At 41.1% G+C, this 23,823-nt stretch overlaps 1 protein-coding gene across 1 annotated transcript in view; it reads left to right on the forward strand.

The window, feature by feature from the left end:
- APBB2 (amyloid beta (A4) precursor protein-binding, family B, member 2) overlaps positions 1-23,823 on the forward strand; it is a 122,801-nt gene that overhangs the window by 74,685 nt on the left and 24,293 nt on the right. Inside the window, exon 9 of the mRNA XM_009332441.1 lies at positions 3,376-3,503. Within this exon, the coding sequence (XP_009330716.1) occupies positions 3,376-3,503 (128 nt within the window). The remainder of the gene's footprint in view (positions 1-3,375; positions 3,504-23,823) is intronic.

The following is a 23,823-nucleotide window of genomic DNA, read 5'->3' on the forward strand; positions in this document are numbered from 1 at the left end:
AAACAGAAGAGGAATTAAAAGAAAACTTGTCGATTTCAGTAAAAATTTTAGGAAAAATATCCTTCAGTCTCACAAGTTATTGTTGCAGTCTAAAGCTTGAGTCTAGTGTCCTGACTATGACCACAACAATGCAGAGACACTTCAGAGGAGCAACTGGGAGAAAGTGCCTGTTTAAAAATGGGAATGAGGTTTCAAGGGACACATTTAGAGTGCCCTATCTGTTTAAAGTAATTTCAGAAGTGTTTTTCTATGTAAGAAATTTATATTGTACGTATACGTGAATAAGATAACATTGGTGTCTCTTTTTCTTACTTCTGGGAACAGTTTTATTTAGTTAATATAGCTGGACAAGCAGTTAGAGATGTGTCAGTCATGGACTTTTTGCTGACCCGGGGAGGGAAAAAACCCCACTCTCTTTACATGTGTGTAATCCCATCCATTTTTCAGATGACAGAACTTTTGATCAACTTGAAATATATCATTTACTTCGGAATCGTGTGCTTTATTCTGATTTAAGAGTTAATGTTCACTGGTTTGAGTTAATACTCACATTTTTCCATATTTATCTCTGTCAGTCCTATTGTTCTTTGTTGGAAACCCTTGCAGGTTTCCAAGCCAAACTGGTGAAAAGTTTTGGTCCCCTTGAATGGAAGTTTTAATTAAGAATACTATTCATAAAAAAAATAAAAAAAATCAGCCTGACAAAACGAGACACACTGTGCTTGAATACATGGCCCCTGAAGTAAATTGTCATCTTGATTTTAAAAGAAATCATTACAACCACATTTTTCTGCTGGCAATGTAATGCTTTAAGAGTGATTGGAAAGAGCACGTTTTAGAGCGGAAGCTGAAGAAAGTGTGCCCGTCACTGACATATCAGATGGAGCACATACAGCAGAAATCTATTACGAAGCTAGAACTGATGACTGCAGATGGAGGTTTTAAGATTGCCTAAAGATTTATTTTAGCTATAATGTAATGAAAGTGAAATTGGGACTAGGACCATCCCCAAGTTTTCATGATTTAAAAACACAAAGCAAAACACAAAAAACCCCACACCCTGCGTAAAATCCTGACCCTACAGAAGCTTTGTTACTGGCTTTAATGTGGGATTTCATGCCTTCCGCTTCTCTCCAAAAGAAATACCCTGTAAATTTCTAACTACCACGGTTCTGTAAAATCTAAGAAGAAAAATGCAACTCATCTGTTTGTGTTGCTACTTTGCCATGCGTTATATTCCTGTACATTACAAAATCACTTACATGAAAAAGATTCATTGTTGCCATTGACCTGTATACCACAGTATATAACACTTCCCTGAAAGGCTGCTGGGATTGAGTCTGTCTCTCCTCCATTCCCTTTCCCTGCGTGGCTCTTCCCATGAGAGCCTTCTTCATCTTGGACCATCAGGTCTCTGCAGCTCTTCAGCAGTCTGAGATATTGAGGCCTATGTTCAAGCTCCCAGTCTGTCCAAATTATTTCTTCTTGCCCTCTGCAGTGTTTTCGTCTCTAAAATAGCTTTTGTATAATAAGGCAACAAAACTTAGCAAAATATATTGCTTCTAGTTGCGGCCAAGCTATCCCTTGAGCATTGCAAAGATAATTTTCCTTGACTTATGTTGCTTATCTGCCCATTCTCCGATCTTTTCCAGCTAATTTGAATTCAGTTTTATTACCCTAATCCCAGTATATTTTGCATGATGAACAGATTTTACCTTCTTGTAATAATTTCCTTCTGGAACAAATATACAAATAGAAAATGGGTCCAGAAAGCTATCTTTGTGACACTCGGTAACATTCTTCACACAATCTGTTTACTGCTTCTGACCTCCAAGCAAATTTCTCACCCTTTTTCTTTGTGATGACTGTTTTCTGTTTGGTTTCTTTCATCATCCTGGTCTGCCTGGTGCCATCCTGGCTTCTGTGTTTTACTTCCCATGTTTCTTTTTCTGCATGCCACAAGCAGTTCAGTGCTGCTGATTCACCCCATTTACATGTATGGTTATCACAGCTACATCTGTTTCTGCTTCTCTAGGAGCAGCCTATATATCCAGCCTTGCAGCTCAGACACAGCTGTACTTTTTCCACCAGGCAAAATGTTCTTGTGTTGGCATCGTATATACCAGCCTGTGTCCCCTTCCTCCCCCACACCCCTCACGGCGCTTGCGCTGCCAGCTCTGTGTCACAGCTCCCCTTTCAATCCCTGTTAGGAGATCTGGGGGTGGCAGAGGTGGTTGGCAGTGCCTGCCCCTTGCTGCCTAGCCTGGAAACCCTGGAAGCAGGCACTCCCAGGGTGACATGAATGTGTGTCTTACACAGACACAAAATCAGACGTCATTAAGACTTGAGCCTCTGTAACCAAGCGGGAAGAGGGTTTCTGTGTCACTGAGGTGAACTAAAAGGTCATTTTTGAAACATTTGTCAGTACGAAGTCAGACCCTTTCCATTCTTTCTGTTCATTTATAGATTCTGGCACAATAGAGAGGAAACAAATTACTCTATATTTAGCTGATAGCTCCCACCTTCTTATCAGCAGGAGCTTGTCTTACCTCTCAGTAATAGGTCCAGGATCATTTCTGTGGGATCTCGTGATCTGCAGAGTAGGTGTACAGCCTCTGAGAAGAGAGCTATGAGATGTGATAGAAGAGGCAGCAGACCTTTTGCAGATGCTAGCCATAGGAGGAAGACTAGCATTTGTGAATTAGCATCAAAAGGAAAATTGTCTCTAGATTTGTTTCCTCTAAGGGGAAAAAGCATTCTCCTTGTTCTTACATGCCAGAAGAATTAGGGAGAAATCTGGGCTCCAGGATTCTGCAGTCACCAGCAGAATTCACATTCATGTCTTAATGCTAAGTTTTCCCCTTTAATTAATCTTTCTTCAAAGAGTATCCTATAAATTCTTTGACATATACAAATTGCTGTCTGTTCCCGTGACCCATTGGTTAAAGTTTATGGAAATGAAGCACATTGTTTGAAGGAAGAAACTCTGCCTTAAGAGGTTTTGATGTAAGCTTTTACTATTAAGAGAGTTCTTGACTTCTGATATATTTGGAAGAATTTACTGGAGAAAGGATAAACACATAATTTGTTGAATAACTCAGTAGCTTGAGGTTGATGAGTCAAACAGTTGCGTTTAAAAGACATCAAAGCTTTTTGTGATTGGGATCGTTTAAAAATACAGTAGTAGCAAGATACTATCTTAGATCTTTTTCACACCAGAAGTAAATGAACTTGTTTTCAATTGCTCTTGGAACAAACTGAAACTTTGAGTAAATTAAGAGGATGCAAGTCTAAACAGCATAGGCATAACACCTTGATCACAGTCAGTTTGAGAGGGAGATGTACTGTGTAACTGTACTTTGTCTGGAGTTGCAGGGCAAAGACATGTACCTTATACTGGAAAATGACATGCTGAACCTGATTGACCCCATGGACCGCACAGTTCTTCATTCGCAGCCCATTGTGAGCATCAGAGTCTGGGGAGTGGGTCGTGACAACGGCCGGTGAGTCTTCGCTCTCCTTATCCCTCTGACTTGGTGCTATTTCTGTCTGCTGATACAGAGTACGCATACACCCGGAGCAAGTTAGGTATCAAACCTATTCATTTGATTGAGTAATTGTGTCCCAGGGGCTATGAGATGATGGGTAAATTCTTCTTTTTCTTGCTGGTGTTACTTTTTAAAATCCCTGTTTTTCATAGTTTATCACTCATGTGCTGTTTTGCTAAACCTGTATTGAACAAACCTTTCAGATTAATTCAGCCAGGTGCATAAAACTGCACATGTAACATTATTTTGTTTCAGATATATATAATACTTTTTTATATAAAACCATGTTTTCCAATATGTCCTGTAGTGTGTTTCTCCCGGCTGTGTGAAAGCGTGTCTTCCTGCTGGTCCAAGTTAAATGCACTACTTACAGTCTGACTATATGCATGTGTTTCCACTTTCTTGAGATGAGGGAAAAGTAATGGGTTTAAGCCATTACTATTACTTAAAGATCTCGATGCAAGAACATTCCTAAGGGTGTTCCAGAAAACTAAGGTTTGTCCCTGAAACCTGACTGCCTGCAAGCTGAAGTTCTTCCTTGCCGTAGGGAGCAACCCCAAGTGCATGCTAAAGGCCTTCCTGCCCTGAAGGCAGTCTTTCCTTAGCTTTCCTTCCTGACTGGTAGTCTTTTGGTAGCACCCTTCTTTGTCATGTAACATTGCTGTGGGAACAGGATTGTGAAGGTGACATTTAGAGTGGGACAGCAAGCTGTCTCTCTGTCCTGTTGAGCATTTTGATCTATCAAAAACGTTTCCATTCACGTTGAGCAACTCCAGGATCTTCGGGCAGTACCCATCCTGACACATGGGTAGTAAGGGTTGAATCACGCTAGCAACCTGCTGCTTTTTGTGTCCGTGTTTGATTATTGAGATATTTGCAGTAGTAGGAGTGGGGTGTTTTTGTCTCTGACTTTTGACGGGAAATGTCATTTTGGACCTGAAAAATCTTTCCCAGTAAAAGATTTTGTGAAATTTATTTAATCCCCCCCCCGAAGTTTCTGATTATCTCTGGCTGAATTACCAAAAGGAAAGATAAGTGTTTTTGTGAGCCAATTCCATCTTTATAAATTTTTTACTTCTATAAATGACTGATGGTTGGTTTTTGGGTTTTGTTTTTTTTACTGTTTTTCACTTCCATTGCAGATTTTTGAGAGATCTAAAAGGGGCAAATACAGTTTGAGATGGTGGGAAGTAAAGAGGTTTTAACTTCTTATGAATAAACAATTACAGTGCTTTGTTTGCCCCAGAAAATGAGTGCATTGCACATTTCCCTTCAAGTCAGATTTTGTAGTAGCTTGCTTTGGTCAGGAAATAAATAGAGCATCTTAAGGGGCACCTAAATGTGATGCAGCTTTACAGAGTAAAGGAAGCCAGCTTTGCTTTTCATTAATTTTTTTGAAGCATTTACAGTTTTTTTCAAATATTTACATTTCTTTGGAAAACAAAATCATTCCATTATGTTGTTTATAAAATAAGATAATGAGTCACAGTTCTCCAAACTGGATACATACTTTTCGTGAAGACAGAACTGGTCATAGAAATGTGGACGTTGAAAGGGGACGTTTAAGAGAAATGTGCCTTTTGTGATCATGTGGCACCAAGAATGTCATAAGCTTTTGGTGAAACATATCCAGGGATGCGAGGCAATAGCAAACTCTCCTAGATGAATATAAGCCACATCAGTAGGACAGGAGTTGGTGGGAAAGCTTGTGTGTGCACAGGTCATTCTGTCTGTTCTGACCTGCCATGGTATCCCACAACGTTTACCAAAAACTATGTACAAGGCACAGGAAGTAGCATCTCTGATTCCATTCCTGCCCAGCTTTGTGCCGTATCTGGGGACCAAAGATGAATTCCAGTTCTGTTGAGACTTCTGCAGAAATCATGTCTCTGTTAAGAAAAATACTGTAGTTATGGAGTATATGGGTGAAGTACATGTCAAAGTTTAAAAACAAAACAAACCCAGTGATCTCCCTCTTGGTCATAAAAAGTAGAAGCTTCCTCTACTCTTTGCCTGAAAAGAGATTTTATTTCTGTCATTGACAATACAGAGAACCTAGTAGAGCAAGTAAACTAATGTTCTTCTCATGTTTCTCCTATCAGAAGAGGGAACTGGCTGTTCTGTGTTGAAACTGAACATTTCTTGTTTCTAGAGAACATGACTTTTCTTGATTGGTTGCTGTAAACAGCAGCAAGAAATAATTTATCAATCAAAACCAATCAATCGAAAACAGCCTTAATATTTCATTTGCTGGCATAATAATGTTCTTAGCCACTTTTAGTGGAATCTGTTTTTTTCATCATAAGAAGTTTGATTTCAGAGCTTTCCTATTAGCCCTTCCTAAGAATTTTGATAGATGCTTCTACAGAAATCTTGTGTCCAGTATGGCTTTCAGGACTGGAGCCCATTTTTTTGAAATTTGATTTGTTTATTGACCCATTTTAAAAAATAAGATTGTAGGTAGAACAATGTAGCCATTATTTGTAAGTAAAGTCAGACTGCATGTGATGTTAAATAGCAGGTAGAAGATCCAAAAGACAAGCAGAAAGAACACACTTATGACTGAGTAGTCGGATGTACAATGTGTTTTGAGCGTAGAGAGGTTCAGTATAGGAAACGTGCTTTGAAGGGTCGCATAAACGATGTAGAGTTTGCTGAAGAAGCACCAAAACACAAGAAAAAAGCATTTGGTGACGAGAACCTGAGCTGAGAAAACCATATTGTTGAGAAAACCATATTGTTGAGCTAGAAATTGCACTGTATCTCTTTTCATGTGTACATTAGCATGCAGTCCTTGGGCTTATCCTGGTTAAATTACCATCGGTCCTGAGGTGAGAAACACTAGAGCCATTCATTGATTGCAAAAGCAGCTTTCCCTGATTAAGAGTTTGCCATCATCAGAGAAAATTGAGGGGAACTCATTGCTGCTTTGGTGGATTAATCGTTCAGGAAGGTGACGAAATCCCAGTTTCTGGCATGAAGCTCTTCCAGAAGTTGTTGCACATGAATGTTGTTAATTCACTACATCTTCTGGTCCAAGAGCCTGTATAATAAAATATATTGGATTTATTGTGAAAGGCAGTGTTTAAATTTTAAAATATTGTAGAAATGTATGTTTTCCTCTCTTTTGAGGTATTTGAACCCCATAACAATCTGCAGGCCCTCCTTTTTAACTGTATTTTGCTTGTAGTAATTTATTTGGGTAGATTTTGCTTTGGAAGATGAAAAGGTTTTCTAGTGACGCCTGACCAGATGATTTTCTAAGCTATGCCGTAATAGCTTAGATTGATGAAACACAGAGATCTGCTGATGAAAGTTTAATCTGAGGATGTGTCTGCTAACTCACCTCAGGCAGAAATGTCTTCCAGGAGGCTGTAATCACTCTCTCCGTAAGTTACACTATTATCTTGACCTCTAGAGTTACTTTATTTAAAACGGTTCTGGATAAGCAGAGGCTTCATTGTTTTGTTGACTTAGGCTGTGTGGCGATTCCATGTTTTGAAAGGTAGCATCCTTTGTTTTCAATTAATCAGTCAGTAAAATATGTTTGACCTTAAAAAAGGCCGGAGTGCCTTGGTAAAACCGTGAACAAAAGCAGGTTCCCACAAGAGTAGTTGGTGGTTATGTATGTATGTATGTGTACAGATATGTGTAGGCTCCGAGCGCCTATGTTTGATACATATGTATGGGCATTAAAGGAAAATAAACATACTGTATCTGTCCATCCTTTTGGCAGAGGCTGTTTCTTAGGTGATGATGTGTGGGTTTTTAACAGTAAAAGCCACTGTGCTCTGTACAGTCTTTCTCTCCTGCTGTACTGAAACCAGAGCCATGATGATTCATTTACTATTGTTTGTTAATAAGAAAAGTCCTCATACTTAAGTAGTTTGATTTCAAGATCAGTAAGGTCATTGTCACATGGAGGATTTGTGGTATCACAGGTATACAGTGCGTAATTGTCAGTGCTGTTTGCTTCTTAACAAGCAGCCCATGGCATGTTTTTTCTGGGCTTTAAAAGCATGTTGGAAAATATTAGCCTACTGAAGCTATGAAAGGGTTGTTCTTTTCACTTGCGAGCCGCAGGACTGTACATTAATCATTCCTCAGGTTGGGTTTTGTCTCCCCTTCTCAACTGCTGGTGCATGCCCTTTGCTTTCTGAGCAGCTCGCTAACAAGAAAGAGAGAAAAGGTAATGGCCCATCAATTTTGTAAAAGAGTTTCCCTTAGTACATTTCCCTGAATCCTCCTTTATCTTCATTGCTCTTCCACCAATCCAAAGCCAGCCTCAACCTCTATGGGACTTTTAATTGCCTAAAAGATCACTGTTCCTTCTGTCATGGTGTCTCCATACAACAGCAGTATATTCCAGCTGAAAAATTCAGCCGTTAGCTGGCCAGGAGGGCTGCGGGTGGGTTCGGGAGACAGCTTTGATGGAACTGAACATGCAACTAGTTGCTGGATGGCATGAGCACCTGGCATGTTGGACAAAACACGTAGCACGTGTCTTTGTTCATCCACTACTTTGTCATCACATAGCCCAGGTTTGTTTTCTCTGCATAGTTTGTGTGTTTCCCTGGCAGGCTGAGGAGGGAGGGCAATTGCTCTTGCTTTTTAAGTGGTGGAGAGGCAGATTCTCCAATATGGGGGTTTTCTGATTGTAGGCTTTGTGACTAGACAGTGTGAAAGCATTGTGCTCCATCCTCTGCCCTAATAACGCCCATTTTGGCAGGTGGTGGTGGTGGGGATCTCTTCATCTCTGTGGATGTCTGTTGCCCTGCTTCTTTGAATCGCTGCTGTTTTTCTGCTGCGTAGATATCAGGGAATAAAATGAGGCTAGGAATCAAAAAGGGGAGAAAGGCGGAGATGAAGAGAGTAGGATGATGCATGCACCGAAGATGAGGCTCAAGCTGCCTCAAAAAGGGAGGGCAGACAGCTAAATGGATAGACACCCCAAGTCAGATGGACATAATCCTGTAAGGCTGGAAGAGAAGAAAGTCATGACAACAAAACAGAAATTACCTGAGCTCTGCTATCTCAGGAGCTGTTAGGGCAAGAGCTGAGAAAACTGTAGGGGTGATAGGAGTGAGAAAATGGGACAAATTTGTGTAAAGATGAGGAGGAAATGGCATAAAGTGATGGCTCAGATTCCTCAAAATACAGGGAATTAAAAATAGTATCCTATCTTGCTGTTTCAACACCTAAATAAAAATGGCCTGGATTCAGAGGTGTTTAACAACTGCACTAGCCACTGACTTCAATAGGATCTCCGTATATTCAGTGTCTTTTGAAAATCAAATGTCTAAATACAGAATTAGGAACCTTTCTCTAGACATGCAGAATTGGAAGTTTTCACTTGAGCAGCAGTGCTGCAACAGGTTAAATGCTTTATTTTTAGTTTTGAGTGCACCTCAAGCTAAGAGGGGTGGGATGTGTCTGAGCAAGAACTGGTTTGTTAGAGGACAGAAAAAGGGTGAGTGGGGAATGTGGAAGCTGTGCTACAGGTCGAGTTCCTGTCTCATGGGGTTATGATGTGTATTTCCTAGCTGAGACTGTGTATTTACCTATATTACCTGGCTTGAGCTCCAGTGCACGTCTATCATATGGACATGAGATTTTAGGAAGGATACCTGGCCTTAATTAGACAATTAAAAGCTAAGAGAAGAACAGACAATGAATACAAGTTTAGTGTGGTTGGGGTATCCTGTTATATATGTAATTTATTGTTCCCTCTTTCAGAAAATACTTTGTGTACAAGCAACACAACATCAGGCTTCAGTGATGCAGTGTGGCTTACAGCTGCGTTTTTCAGGGAGGTGTTACAGTCTTCTGGGTTTGCCTTCCCTTCGAGGTGATGATTGAATGTGCTGTGAGATTGAGTCTTTCTCTAATTCCGTCAGAGAAGCTTATCAAGCTGTACGAGATAATGAATAATAAACTTTCTCTTCTACATTAGAGAGATGTGGTCAAGAAAAGCAGAAAATAAAATAAATTAAAACTGAGATTGTGTTTGCACTTGCTCTTCTGAAAACATAACACCCTTCAAAGAATGTGCAATTCCAGCTGAACTCCTCAAACTCGGAGACACCATTTGTCAATATTGCCTATTCCCCTAGGTCCCTATAACCTTGGAATAAGGGCAAAACATACTGTGAGGAATCCTGTAAATAGGGCATAGGTGGGGGATTACACTGGAGGAAAAGGATTTTACTGGCTTTTCTGACCCATGTTCTTTGCTGGTTTTTTAGACTAATCTTTTGCTTTATCCTTTTCCCTAAGCCAACTGCATCTGAATATCCTTTTCTGTATGTTTTGATAGCATTTTCCCCTCTCGCTAAGAAATAGTTTAGGTGATTATTTAGGCAAAACTTCCCGTTTATATCCATAAGGCCTGATGTTGCTGTTTGCAAGTGCAGTGTGTTCTAGGAAGGGATAATGAAACAATACAGCTGTGAAAGGGGAAATCTAGTCAAGCTGACAGAATTAATGTCTTTTCAAAGAAACATAGTTAAGTGGGTGCAAAAAGCTCTATGTGTGCATTCTTACTTTGATTAATGAAACTGGTTTAGTTTTGGGATTTAACATGAAAGACCTGATAGACTGAAGATGCATTGAAATAGGTCCATATTAGCTTGAAATAAGAACCCATAGTTTTGCACCAATGGATGATTTTGTATCAGTAGTGGCTTCAACTGTGTTAGGGCAACATCACTCTATCCTTTCTGCCTAATGCCACTAATGAGATGAAAAATGATTACATGTGACAGTGAGGGATTTTTTCTGTTTGACAGATGAGTCTTGTGAGCAGCTCATGTTCTTACGAAGAATGGATTCACCCTTCGATAACAGCTGAGAAAAAAGGATATGCTTAGGGAGAATTTTGGCCATGGAGCTATAGATATTTGGTAACCTTTGAAAAGCTTAAATGCAGAAACAGCAGCTGAGAAGCATAGTAGCGGAAGAATAGGCTGGTAGATTGGCACAAGTGCAGAGAAGTCTTATGGAGCAAGGGAATTGGGACAAACACAGAAGAGGAGAATTGTAAGGATTTCGGGGGGGGGTGGAGAGGAACAGAGAAGCTGCTGAAGGAGAGCTCAGGGTAGTGCTGTGGCATTTGCTTGTAAAGAAGTGGGGAAAATGGCAGGAGGGAGGCTACCTGACAACTATTTAAAACATGTCACTTGCTGCGCTAGCGGCTTGAGCATGGCAACAAATGCTTAGTCACCTTAAACAGAACCCTGTTTAAGTATTTTATTGTAGAATGTCTTTAGTATTCTATATTTGTTTTCAGGAAATAATGGAAAATATTGCATAAATCTGGAAATTGTATCTAGAGTTTCTTCTGGGAGGCAGACTTTTTAAATGGCACTTGGAATTGTTCAACTGTACAGCTTTCAGTTAAGACAAATGATATGTCTAAACCTGGACTACAAATAAGCACTGTGATGTAGTCAGGTTGTCTCAATTAATAAAGAAGACGGCATATTGACTGAGTCCCTGGCTTAAATTGTTTCTACAGATTTGTGCTAGAAAATCTCCACACATTCCCTATGATTCCAGCTATTAAGCTCAAAGGGCAGTACAACTAGGCAATCTATGAACTTCAGTGGTATCACACAGGTCCCTCAAGAATAGCCTGAGCTGCCTGTGAAAGTGTCTGTGGTTCAGGAGAGCTACTGACTGCCAGTTTGGAGTGGAAATGTGATGCTTTCTTCTATTATTCTTTTCACTGTATGTTCATCAAGCAGATGCTACATCCAGGCTGAATTCCTATATTTAACTGCTTCTTTAACTCTGTGGCAAAACAGTGATGCAAACGATGCAAAAAGCAGCTGCTCTCTGGCTCCGTAACTGTGAACAGAAAACATCCTGCTCCCTGGCTCTCCGCAGCCCTCCTTGTTTTCAGCACCCAGTTAAAGCTTTGGTCTTAAGTGACGATCAAAGGTGGTTTAAACTTACCTTATTTACTTTGTCTGGTCATGCACTTGGGTGCATACACAATCTGTTGCTTCCTCTCAGCGGAGGCTATGCTAACAAAAAATAGCATCCTCCTTCCCAAACCAGTTCGGGTCGATTGAAGGCGCCTGCCTTTTACGCCTCATCTTCAGCGGCACTGAAGTTAGACTCTTAGTTGCGCATCTCTCAGATGATATGTCAACCGTAGGGACTGTGTATAGAGGGAGCTACCTATGGAATAAATTTTCACATGACAATTAGGCTTTGACAGCCTTATGAAGGCTGTCAAACAATATCAAATCAGTAACGCTTTTCTTCAAAAAAAAAAACCAACCCAAAAACTTTACTGTATGCTTTTGTTCTCATCTCAAGACCTTGTCTAGTCTAAGGTCTCTGTAGCAGATAAGAGAAAACCAAATTAATCCACTAGTGATTTCACTTTGCTAGTCTAATTTATATTGAAGCTGTTCAGTTACTAAGAAGGTAGGCATATAAAAACCTTCTGAGAAGAAAAGCCACAGAGAGCATAGACCACTGAAGAAAAGAGCAGTGTTGTAAGTATTCTTAGCACAATTTTTCTTAAAAGCACTATGCTGGCTGAGATGCTCAATACAGCTCTTTGTTATCTTGATTATAGTATGTTTGTATGAGCAGTTACAGACTTTTCTGTGGTGGCTTACTTGAAAAGGTCAGCCTTTTGTAAGATATACTTTTACTACACTTACTGTTTTCTATTGTAGGCAAAAATTTTACTTCCTAAAAATTGTTACTGTACAGGGCAAATAATTTCTGAAAAATTAATTCAGAGGAGAAAATTTACTGTGCAATGGAAAGGGTTTCATTCAATTATCTCTGTGTTATGCTACTTAATGAAATGTGGTACATTCACGACTTTCTAATATAGCAAATTAAAAAGCAAAGGTACAGCCAGAAAAATGACCTATCTCTAGTTCTTCTTCCTGTCCAAATAGTTTATGCCTGTACTGTACCGGTGGGTTAGAGGGAGGTAGGATGTTTCTATATATGCCTTTACTGTGTAAATATTTATATCCACCTACATAAACACACTTTTCATGTTTGCATTAGTGTTACACTCCTGATATCAAGGGAACTTGTGACATGCCTACATATTTGTAGACCACTGAAGGTTGTCTGGAATTTGGTATATGCTACAGTAAAATAAGGTCCAAATTTTGTCCTGTGTCTCTCTCTAAGCACAGTCACAAACTTGACTGAACTGCACTGGTATAATAATTTGGAATGTCCCTCTAAAATATAAGAGGATGCTCTTGCTATCAACATACCACTTCAATTATTTAAATGTTGCATCTGCCTCGGGATGCTTTTCCGCGTTTGCTACTAGCTGATTGCAATTCAAATATTTATATGCAGTACATCTTTATGTAAATCATAGCATATACTGTCTTATCCATTACATGTATTTAGAAAGCATTTTCACTTCAGGCTTTTAATTCTGAGGATGGTATGTTGGCTTGATTCCTAACATTGGCTCCACCAGGGAAAAGGGCCTTTGTTTGTCAGTGATATTCTGCATGATTTGCCCTCTGGCAGTGGAGGTAGATCGCCTACTAAAGTCTCTTTGATACATGCAGATTGATTAGCAGAAATGTAAACGCTAATTTGAGTTAAGCTAAAAAATGTTTTTCAACAGATAATTCAAGTGTCTTAAACGTTTAGGGTTTTTTACTGAGTTGTTTTTGTATTTAGAAAATGCGTTACATGAACATCCATATTTTTGCAAAAAGAAAATTGTGCTTTATGACATTGAAAAATCTGTATGCGTTATATCTCTCGTGATGATGGTCTGCTTCACATAAATGCTATTCATCTTCATGCCATAAAAAGAATTTCAATTTATAATTTGAATGATGCATTAAGCATAGAACTCGATTGTCTCTAAAATGTCAATATTTTACTGCTTGAAGTTCCCCTCTCCCTACCTTGTTTAACTTCAAAGCTGGCTGGGTGTATGCTTGTGTGCCCTCTTAGTCTGACCAAATTCCCCTTATAATTGGTGGGAAGTTTTTTATTAACTTCAACATGAGTTGGGTTAGTCCATAACTTACAGATGTGGACCTGGAAAACCTGGATACTGCTTAGCAAAATCAATGTAATACCTCTGGAATTGGCAGGCTGGTGTAAATGTTATTTCTTAGCAGCGTTAGGGTTCTTCATGTAGAAGACCAAAATAGCAAGTGGAAAAGTAAGGAGCCTACTATGAATCTTACAAGAGTATAAAAGAGTTTGAGGTCTGTGAGGTCCGGCAAGATGGCTGGCTTCAGTATTTGACCTGGTGTGCTGCTGATCTTATGTTTAACATTGATGAAGTAAATTAATTTTTCCGCTTCAGACAAGCACCTGTAAAAGTGAGCTTGCCTCTGTTCTGGGGTGCCTGTTACTGACACATGGCAGTGTTTGGGATGATGCTGTATTTGTCAAAACAACGCAGAAAGAGGAACTGTAGATTACTTAAGGAATAATTTTTCAGTAGCTCGGAGTGGAAGAGTCCACCTGAGTCTTTATGACCTGTCCTCTGCAATTGCAGAGACAATCTCATAGTAGTTAACGTCCTTCTTTTGGCAAGGTGGTAGCAGGTCTAGTTCAGTTTGCTAAGGATGTATTGAATAGCTTTTGCTTTCTAGTTGTTTATCATTGTTCTTTCTTCATTGATTAAGAAGTTTATTTTCTGCCTGCTCCTTTTGGTGTTTTCTGAAGAATTTAAACTTTACATGTGTATCTCCAAAAATGTACATATACATTTAAGATAAAACATACCCAAACCCACAAGAAAACAGGTGCACTAAGGAAGATTCTTTTTTTCATCTTTTGTTTGGGCACTCGTGTGTATTTTAGGAAAATTACTTTTCATCTCTGCTTTTGCTCAGCTACCAATATGAACATAATGAGGTGAATTAGACAAAGCAAACTGAGCAATTGCTCGTGCCCTCTATTCATTTATGAAGTACATACATGGCTTCAAGGGCCTTAGCTTAAAAAACAAACAAAGCCCTTCTGGGATATTGCCAACCCAGGCATTCATAAATGGTATTCAGTCTGTCACTTCTGAGCCTTTAGGATTCAAGGTATTATTTCAAACTTTCCTCATCCATCCATGGGTGCTGGAAACTTGTTTTGTGTTGTGTATGGAGATTCTCATATCCCTGTCTGAATCCAGGATTTAAACTTTATGAAATGTTTCCTCGCTCATCCCTCACCTTGTCCCCCCTCTTTTTGAAAATAATATGAAATTTCAGATAAATTTGAAGATTAGGCACTGCTGTTGCTGCTCAATAATTTGTGATGAAAATAGATGATCACAGTGATGAGGTGGGAGGTTTTAAGCTTCTAGATTGTTAAAGACTAAACAAAATTGTTGTTGTGCTCTGAGTTTTGCTAAAAGGACTAATTTTTTGTTTCCTGGAAATCTCAAAATGTTTTGCTTCAGAATAGGATGGATGCCTCAGAATAGCAAAAGGCAGGGCAAGCTTGGGAAACATTTGTTTCTCTTCCTGTAGGGCAGAAGTGGAGCTTTGAATGCTGCAGGTGCAGGAGCTGGGATGCAAACTTGCTTCTGCTTTTATCTCAGGTGTAGGACTACAAGTCTACAGGTCTACAAGTGCAAGCCAGCAGTGTGAGTGTAGCTGCTAGAGCTAACTACCTCTCCACCCACAAAAATACGCTCTTGGCCTCACAACATGAATTTGTTGCTATATTATTTTCCTTTTGTTCAAACTGAAATAAACTGCAACCTGAATCCAAGTTCCTTACTCATAAACTCATTTTCTTTTTTCCTCAAAATTTTCTGTATGTGAAACCCTTGGATCCAGTCCTTGCACACGCTCAGGGTGGGCATGAGGATCTCAGCCGCTGATCGTGTTTTTGTTTCTTTAGTCCAGCCACAGCTCTGCTGATACTACCAGGGCTGTGTGTGGTGGGATGCTCAGTATTTTGGTCTGAGGTAAACAGCTTCTGGCCATGCAACGGGAATATTTGATCAAGGTGGGGAGAACATGATCCCACCTCTGTGTCTAGAGTATAAGCTAATTTCATTTACTCAGATGCCCTGCTGTTCACTGGCAGTTTAACCAGAGAGTTGGGCACATCATCACTGCCAAGTGCATGGAGATGTGCCCGGATTCTTCACTGTGTTAAATATTCACTCCCTGATTATGAGCTTGGCTGAACCTTATCTCCAGTGAGGAACACAGCAGCTTGGGGACATATAACCCAGCTGGGGACCCATGACAGAGCAGCACGTGATAGCTGAGAGAGGCTGGAACAACACGTGTTGTATTTATACATCAGGCGTGCCCCAAAACACCCCTGCTGCCTTGAATTTGGCAATTTTGGCAGTGCAGGAGTTGAATTTGTTGGATCTTCATCAGCTGAGCCACTCTCCTGGGCAGCTTTCGCCTCGCCAGGGCTGGCTGCTTGTGATCTTTTTGTCAGCGTAAATTTGACCCGTTACCTGCTGCAAGCTCATTTATTTTGCAGCATGTAGGTGAAGTGCAGTAAAAAGATCCCTCCTGCCAAGTGATTTGGTTGCAAGCTCACAGCGCTGGCTGGCAGTGGGAAATGGGACTCGGTGCAGTGTTTGCGCTGGAAATTCTTTCATGGTTTATGATAGCAGTTGTTGCTGGGGAGAGCCTGTCAGCCAAACTCAGCAGCCGATGTTGAGTGCTGCAACTTCCATGACTCGTTTCAAAACTTGAGTTATTGATGATTATTCTTTAAAACCCAGCTCATGAAAGAAGACTTCTGTGTGAGTTTCACCTTTTATTTTCAGAATACATATATTTGGCCGAGTAAACTCAGGAGTCAGAAATCAGACACCACCACCCCCCAAAGCTTATACCTAAAATTTTAAGCTCATGTTTGAATTCACATTTTTGGGTGGGATTGAGGATTGGTAAAGCTAAGTTTTGCTGAAATGACAAACACGATGCGCAGTTGTAGTTACTAAGCAAATTGCATGTGCACAAACAGGAAGACATTGGGCCCAAATTGTTTTTCATTTTCAGAAACTGCCTGCTGGCCAAGCCCGGGGAGATTTTACTATTGCTGGTGACAGAGGTAAATCTGTTGCCCTTTCCATAGACAGCAACTAGAAACAACAAACTTAGAGGAGCAGAGTGTGGGGCAAGGGAAAGGGAAGCTGAAATGCTGATACCAGGGCAAGTTATTTCTCAACAACAGAGCCAGTATGTTCGTATCTAGCCATATCATTACTGAAAGGTGCACAGGCAGTAAGTATCGCATCTATCACATACCAAAATATCACAACCAACACAGGATTAGAATTCAGTCCCAGTTCATTTACTGGATAGCCAGCTAAAAACTCGAAGACTGGGATGTAGTTTTAATTATACTTATTTTTACAGGTTTCCAAAGTTCTGCTGTATCTCTTTTCTTGTACTGAAGAGAGGTGCAAGGAAGAGTGGTTCTCTCCCACAAACTGTTCCAGAATATTAAAACAGCAAAGTCTGGCTTCTCTCCTTAGAAGCCTTTTAAGTCAGAGTGTGACATTGTTCTCACGAGTGCTGTCATTTGGCCAGCTGGAGAACTACCATATCCTGTTGATGCTACTTGCTGAGAGTAAAAGAGGGAGGAGAACAGCAATGGAGAGGGTAGTTGTCACAGTTATCAGATTAATTCTGTCTTCATTTGCAAGTTTAAACAAGTTATGTTGAATGTATATTAGAACCTGGATTAAAAATGTAGCGCATGTATACTGCACATGTTAAATGTTACTGCATTTAACCAGTTTCAGGTGCCATTTTGCTTGTCCATAAAAATGCCCCTTTCTTTCCCCACAAGTGAGTTCCACATTTGTGTCAAGACTTTCAAGAACTTAATTTTTGCACTGAAGCAAACAAGTATTTCATGGCCTTGAATTCTTGTTAGCGCTGGGCATCCAGCACATCCAAGAGAGAGAGAGTTGGATCTGTTTCTTCTTAGGCAGCATCAACAGATTTGTTTATTAAATTCCAACCTGTTACTCCCGTGGAAATCAGCGGAAAGCTTTCGGGATGGCACAGGTTTTCGCTTGAGCGTAACTAGTCCTGCCAAACCTTGTTGTTGATACGCAGGAGGGAAGGAAGGAAGGAAGGAACCCCACTAGACTCTGAGGGTATATTTAGGCTGTGAACAAACATCCTGCTCCCAATGCATCTGTGCGGCTGGAAGAAGTGACTGCCAGAAAACTGTCCTTAACTGCTTTTCACCCTCTCAAATCTGCTGGTGGAAATATCCGTGGTTGCGTTCCCTGCCCTGCTTTCACTCACGTTGAGCTCAGCTAGTTTAAAGAGGCTGGTTGGTGGGCATTTGCCATGTTGGCTCGTTTTCCTTGGGGAGGGCAGGGTGTGATCCCACGAGCAGCTCTGCTGGCACGTTTGAAGAAGCGAGTCCCTTGGGTGGGGAAGAGTGATGTGCAGGGTGGTGACCCATGTCCTCGTGCCATTGCAGTTGTGCCTCGGTCGGAGTTTGCCTCCCCCCAGTCCTCCCCTGCATCCAGGAGGAGTAATGTGCAATGCCACAGGTAGCTATGAAAGCTGAACGCCCTGGGATGTGGTTTAAGCCCCACCACATTTTGAGTGCAGTCCCTGGGGAAGCAGCTCTTTATTGCTGGTTGAGCATGTTTGATGGGGAGTTTTGCCAAATAAAAACCAGGGCTCCAGGAGCGTTGTGTTTACTGTCGCCTTTAGTGCAAGCAACACCTCTAAATTAGATTTACTGTTATTGTATGTGTCAGTTCTGGAAAATCAAATTATTCGGTGTGTTTGTTCTTACCGCTCAAGGATAAATCTCACTTCTAGCATAAGCAGGTATAATTTCATTGAAGTAAATGCAGTTGTACTTCTGTCTAAATTCTTGGATTTGGCCGTAAATCTTTGCTGCCTTTTAAAGAGTCTTTCTCTGTTGCATTCAGTTCAGTCACACTGTGAAAGCTTTGCAGAGGTTTTGGAAAATTGGGAGGGGAAGACTCCCTGCGCACTTCAGCTTTCCCCAAAAGATTGCTTCTGTCACAGCAGATTAATCTTGGAAGTTTACAGGCTAGAAACACAATGCGTAGCAGTGAGGATTTGTTAAAGGGGGAGGAGAGGGGCCTCTTCTGTGGGTCAGAGCACAGGGAGCGCACAAATGGTAAAAGCGATGGGAAGGGAGGAAAAGACACACCCCTGATGGAGCAGTGCCTTCCAGGGAGAAGCACCCACTCGCTCACAGCTGGAGCCGGCGAACACAAGCGTGCACAGTCTGTGAGGAGAGTGGGAGGTGACATGATGTGCTTCAACTCGATGCACAATGAATGAGCTGCTGTTCTTGGGGGTATTCGGCCCCCATCGTTGAAGTACAAGTACACGGCTGCATCAAGTGCACTTTGCATCATCTGATGCATAGATACACGCTAATGGAGACGAGGACCAGGCAGAGCATTGAGTTGGGTGTTTGTGTATGACGTGCTTGGCATTAAATCCCTGTTCGCTGCAACAAAAAGGTAAGAAACTTAAAAAGTGACAAGGAAAAAACCTCAGCCTCCCCCCCCAGACAACATCTCATGTTAGGAGTAGCCTTTGTCTCGAGCTGTATTTTCAAAGCTATGGTCCATTAGTCTAAAGCTTCTGTGTGGATGCCTGCAAGGCAAATTACAGCGCCTAGTGTGACAAAGGCAAGTCAGATTTCTTTTCTCCAAGAGCTGACACTTAACAACCTTCAGGAGAGCACTGTAGCAGAAATGCTGGACTGTGTGCTGAGCAGTAAGTATTTGATTCTGTTCTCCCTCTCCTTTATCCCTTGCTCATTTGATCAGTCAGCTAACTAATGCATCTTGATCATTAATAGGCTTGGGGGTCTGTGTTCAGCTCAGAATTACATGTTCCTAAATTGGCTGTGGTTACTGGCTGCATATTGACCAGCCTGATTTGTAGAGGATGTTCATAATCTGTTTTTACTGGTAATGCTGTATTAATGGATGAAAAGATGCTGTAGTTAAGAACAGCAGAAACCTCATTTACTGAAGAGAAGAAACCTCCCTGTGTTTTTCCCCAAACATACAAGTGTCTGTATAATTATTTATGTGTAATTCCCAGCTAACTTCTAGCTAGCTAGTCTCGGCTTTCTTCTTTCAGCCCATAATTGTGCAATTTTAAATCTTTGTAGAGCTCCGAAGAAGTAAACATGTTTAAGGACAGAGGAAGTGTTACACCATGTGTGAGGATATGTGCATGTAAAGATATATTCAGCTGAAGTGAAATGGTTAATGGCTCTTTTGACAGAAGAGGAAACTTCATGATTTACATGTAATATATTGCCTTGAGGTCTCTGTGCTTGCTTAATCCTATCTGTACTCATAAAGAATTTGCAGCAAGAGAAATTTCATTGATTTAATTGATATATAGCTTTGAATCCTCATTACGTTGGGTGCAGAGGGGAGGCAAGAAAGACAAGCACATTCATCTTTTTCTTTAAACTCAGCAGCTTCAGTCTTAAATTAGGTTTCTCGCATGTTATGGAACCTCATTGCTCTCCCCTGTTCTGTGCAGTAATTTTTGCTTTCTTAAAGGATACCAAACATTGCTGAGTCTTGATCTCTATCAGGGAGATATATGAAGTGTTTCACCTCTTAAAACTATGGCGTTAATTATGTTTCTGTAACTGCTACCTTGCAGTTAATGTAATAATAAGAACTTGTGAGTGAGGAAAATGATATTATTTAGCCCTGGAGGATTTCTCAGTAAAAACTGGCTTATTTATTTTCATAAGGAGTTAAAAGAGAGAAGGAGAAAGATAGTGGGGTTTTATTATGTAATAGTAGTTAGAGTATGTTTTTATAAAATACAGATTAGTTTTCCCTTCTACAACAGTGGATATATATATATAAGTAAAGAAAATAACCTTATCTATGAAGATGTTTTAAACACTGATCAGTTGCAATACAGATGAGGGTCAAACAAACTGTGTATATTAGTATTTTACATAATTAAGATGTGTATTCAATGTCCGTGGTGTTTCTTGTATTGTTACGGTCTGTTGGGTATCCTGTTGGGCAAGGCTTTCTGGTTCGCCGTTTGGAGTTTCCTGTGTTTTGTGATGTGAAGTAAAACTCTTGTGTTACTGTGGACAAAATTCTTATCTAATTGATACTAGAGTGCTAGTATTGATTCAACTCTTCTGTATAGCTTTAACTTGTGTTAGAGTGCAGACTTTGCTCCAGTGTAGTTTGAGATAGGCTGAGATGTCTTTATTCAGTGGGTGAAGTTAATCCAGGTCAAAACCTGAAATGTAACAGTTCTAAAGCAGAGAATATCAAGTCAGTAAGAAGTGTTCAGTTTCATTTCCTCCTATTAGAAAATAACTGGCATGTGCCCAAATTTGGTTTGGTACCTGCTGGAGAAAACATACTTTTTCGTTGTTGTTGTTGTTGTTGTATTTTGATGTAAGTCTAAAGTGTTCTCTACGTGTTTTAAGAAGTTTCCAAATTGATGTGCTGGAATGTCTTTATGGCTGAATTTAATAATTCTTAAAAGAATTAAAACGGAAAATCTCATACCAAACTGATCCATCTAAAATGGTGGTATGGTGATTTGGGGAAAAGGTGGACTGCTGTTGAAAGTTCTTTTTATACTGCCAGAAACGTGTTTATTTTCCCTAACAAGCCAAACATAACATTTCCTAAGGAGAGGGAAAGCAATGGTCTGCACTGGGTCATGAAAGACACCCCTGGCTTACATCAGGAGAGGAGGTGCCTGGGGTGTCCATGTGCTGCAGGGAGCTGTAAGTGCACTCGCTCTTTCGTCTCAGGCCTTCAGTCACTGTCATTTAGTATGTGCAGATGAGGGAGACCCTGAAGAAATGGTAAAGTGACCTGAGGTTGCTTATTTATGGAGAGGACTTGAGGAATAACAAGGAACTAGCTTGCCTGTCAGATACCAATGTGATGTCTAACACCCAAGCTATCAGTGGGACATATTGATTCAGAGCCTCTGGTCTTATGAGTACAATTCAGTCTTTACAAAATGTGAATCCATATAATGTGTCAGGCTGCCTCATATTTTCTTTTTATTTTAAAAATAGAATCTGACTAGGTTATAGTAGTCTTCGTAATATATGATTAGCAACAGAAGGCTAGATCAAGCCATCAATTTTTAAGCAGAAGTCGTCTTTGCTACCAGTGGAGAATTGCTTAAAAATTGATGGCACAATCTGGTCCACAGTGAGCAGGGGATTTCTGCAGAAAGCGTTAGTTGTACTTCTACTCAGCCTCCATCCTGGTGGTGACAGGGGCCCAGAAACTCAAGGCCAGTCTGCTGGAATAGTCTGATACTTATTGGAAGACAAAAGGCTTAAGGACTATTTAAAAAAAAAAGGGGGGGGGGGGGGGGAAGAAAAAAGTGTTAAGGGCAATTAAAAAAAAAAAGGGGGGGGGGGGGACACGACACATTTAAAAAGCTACCAAACACTTAGAAAAATTATAAACCACAGCCATTTTCCTTTCAGTGAAAGCAACTATATTTCTCTAATGGCATACATAAGTGAAGGACATAATCATTGTCTAAGCAACAGAGAGACTTCCAAATGCACAGAAATGAAGGTGTTTTCCTTTATTTGTTCATGTTATGTTGTTGAGGTGTAGATACATTTTACACAAACATTTTGCTGCATTAAGTGCTACTAGACTTCGTAATTACAAATTAGAAAACCAGAGTAGGGCCTCTTCTGTGCCTCAGAGGATATGCTTGGGCAAGTACTTATAACTGTAAATAAAGATGAAAGGCTCATGCCATGCATCATTATTTTTAATCAAGTAAAATGTATTTTACTCCACTAAAACTCTCCAGTAATTGAAAGCAAAGACATTTCAGCTGGTTGTTATCTCTTAGGAAGAGAGATGGCGAGGGCTGCTGCTGATGTGTGTAGTCCCACGTGAAAATAACAGCTGCGGAGGCTGGAGGGCAGACCTCTGTACTTGCTCAGGGCATAGGTGACACATGGCCGCCTTATTTTTTTCTGATCTGCTGAAAAAAGACAGTTGGGGAAGCTGCAGTCAGCCAGACTCCAGGGGAAGCTACAGGAATGAAGAGGTGTGAAGTGTTAACTTCTTCATCCTGTTAGCTGAATGCATCAGTCACAAAAATGGTTGGGCTGTAGACTTCAATTCACCCTGCCAGGTACAGGGGAGTAGACTCCTAACCTTCTCCCAGGCTCACGCGCAGTGTGGTGCCCCACTAAAACACTAGCCAAGCATGGGAGCATCACCTCGATTCTTAAACACCTTATCAGAGACGCCAAGAACAAAACCTGTTGTGTTCGTTGGTGTGGTTTGCTCCCCATCACATTGTAGTCTTACACTGGCCCTTGTTGAAGTAGAAGACACAATAGTAGCAACTGTAGAGTATTTGGAGTCCAGGACGTCTGTCCTGGTCATGGGGGTGGATGGGTGCGTGGGGGACCTGAGCTGCCGGGGCTCTCGGGCAGGTCGTTTCGCCCCTGCCAGCCTCCCTCTGCCCACCGCTGAGACAGGCCCGTAGGCTGGTCGTCTGCGTAAGCATAGCATCACCATGTCCATCTGCACAGCACGTCTCCGTCCTGTGGGTTGAGGTGTTTCTGTTACAGAGTGACAGGAAAAATGTTACCCTGGAAAGGACCGCAGCAGGTCACCTACACCAGCCTCCTGCCCAAAGCCCGGCAAGGTTCAGGATTACCTTAGGGCCGTTCCTGGTTGATAGTTTTAAAAATCTCTAAGGACAGAGATTGCGCAGCCTCTTGGAGTACCTCTCTGCGGGCTTACCTGCTCTCTTGGCAGAGAAACTTGGGTTTGCTCTATTTTTTAAACCCTCCCATGAGCAAGTGGGAGACATTAATTAGATCCTCTCCCTGTTACCTCATCTCCAAGCTAAACAAGCCCACCTCATCTACAGGCTAAACAAGCGTGGTTCCTGCAGCCGTGGTGGCTCTCGGCTGGACTTGCTCCAGTTTGTCACTCCCTCCCGTGTTTAGTGGGCCCAAACCTGGATGCAGAAATCCAGATACGGCCTCACAAGTGCCATGTGGAGGGTGATTTTGGGGCTCAGGGGTGATACCACTGCGCCTCTCAGTTTGTTCACCTCCCGGTGAAACCTCCATTACCCTTCAGCTTGTGGGGTGGGCATTGTATATCAACGATCAGCCTCCAGGATGCAGCTTGCATCAGTCACTGACGTACAAAGCCTGGGGCTGGAAGGAGAAATTGTCTTATACTCAATCACTGTCACGTATTGTGAAGACCTGTCCCGCAGGACGGTGCCCCACTGGTTACACTCCTCTC

Source organism: Pygoscelis adeliae, unplaced genomic scaffold, assembly GCF_000699105.1.
Source record: "Pygoscelis adeliae isolate BGI_AS28 unplaced genomic scaffold, ASM69910v1 Scaffold59, whole genome shotgun sequence".
NCBI classification, from domain to species: Eukaryota; Metazoa; Chordata; class Aves; order Sphenisciformes; family Spheniscidae; genus Pygoscelis; species Pygoscelis adeliae.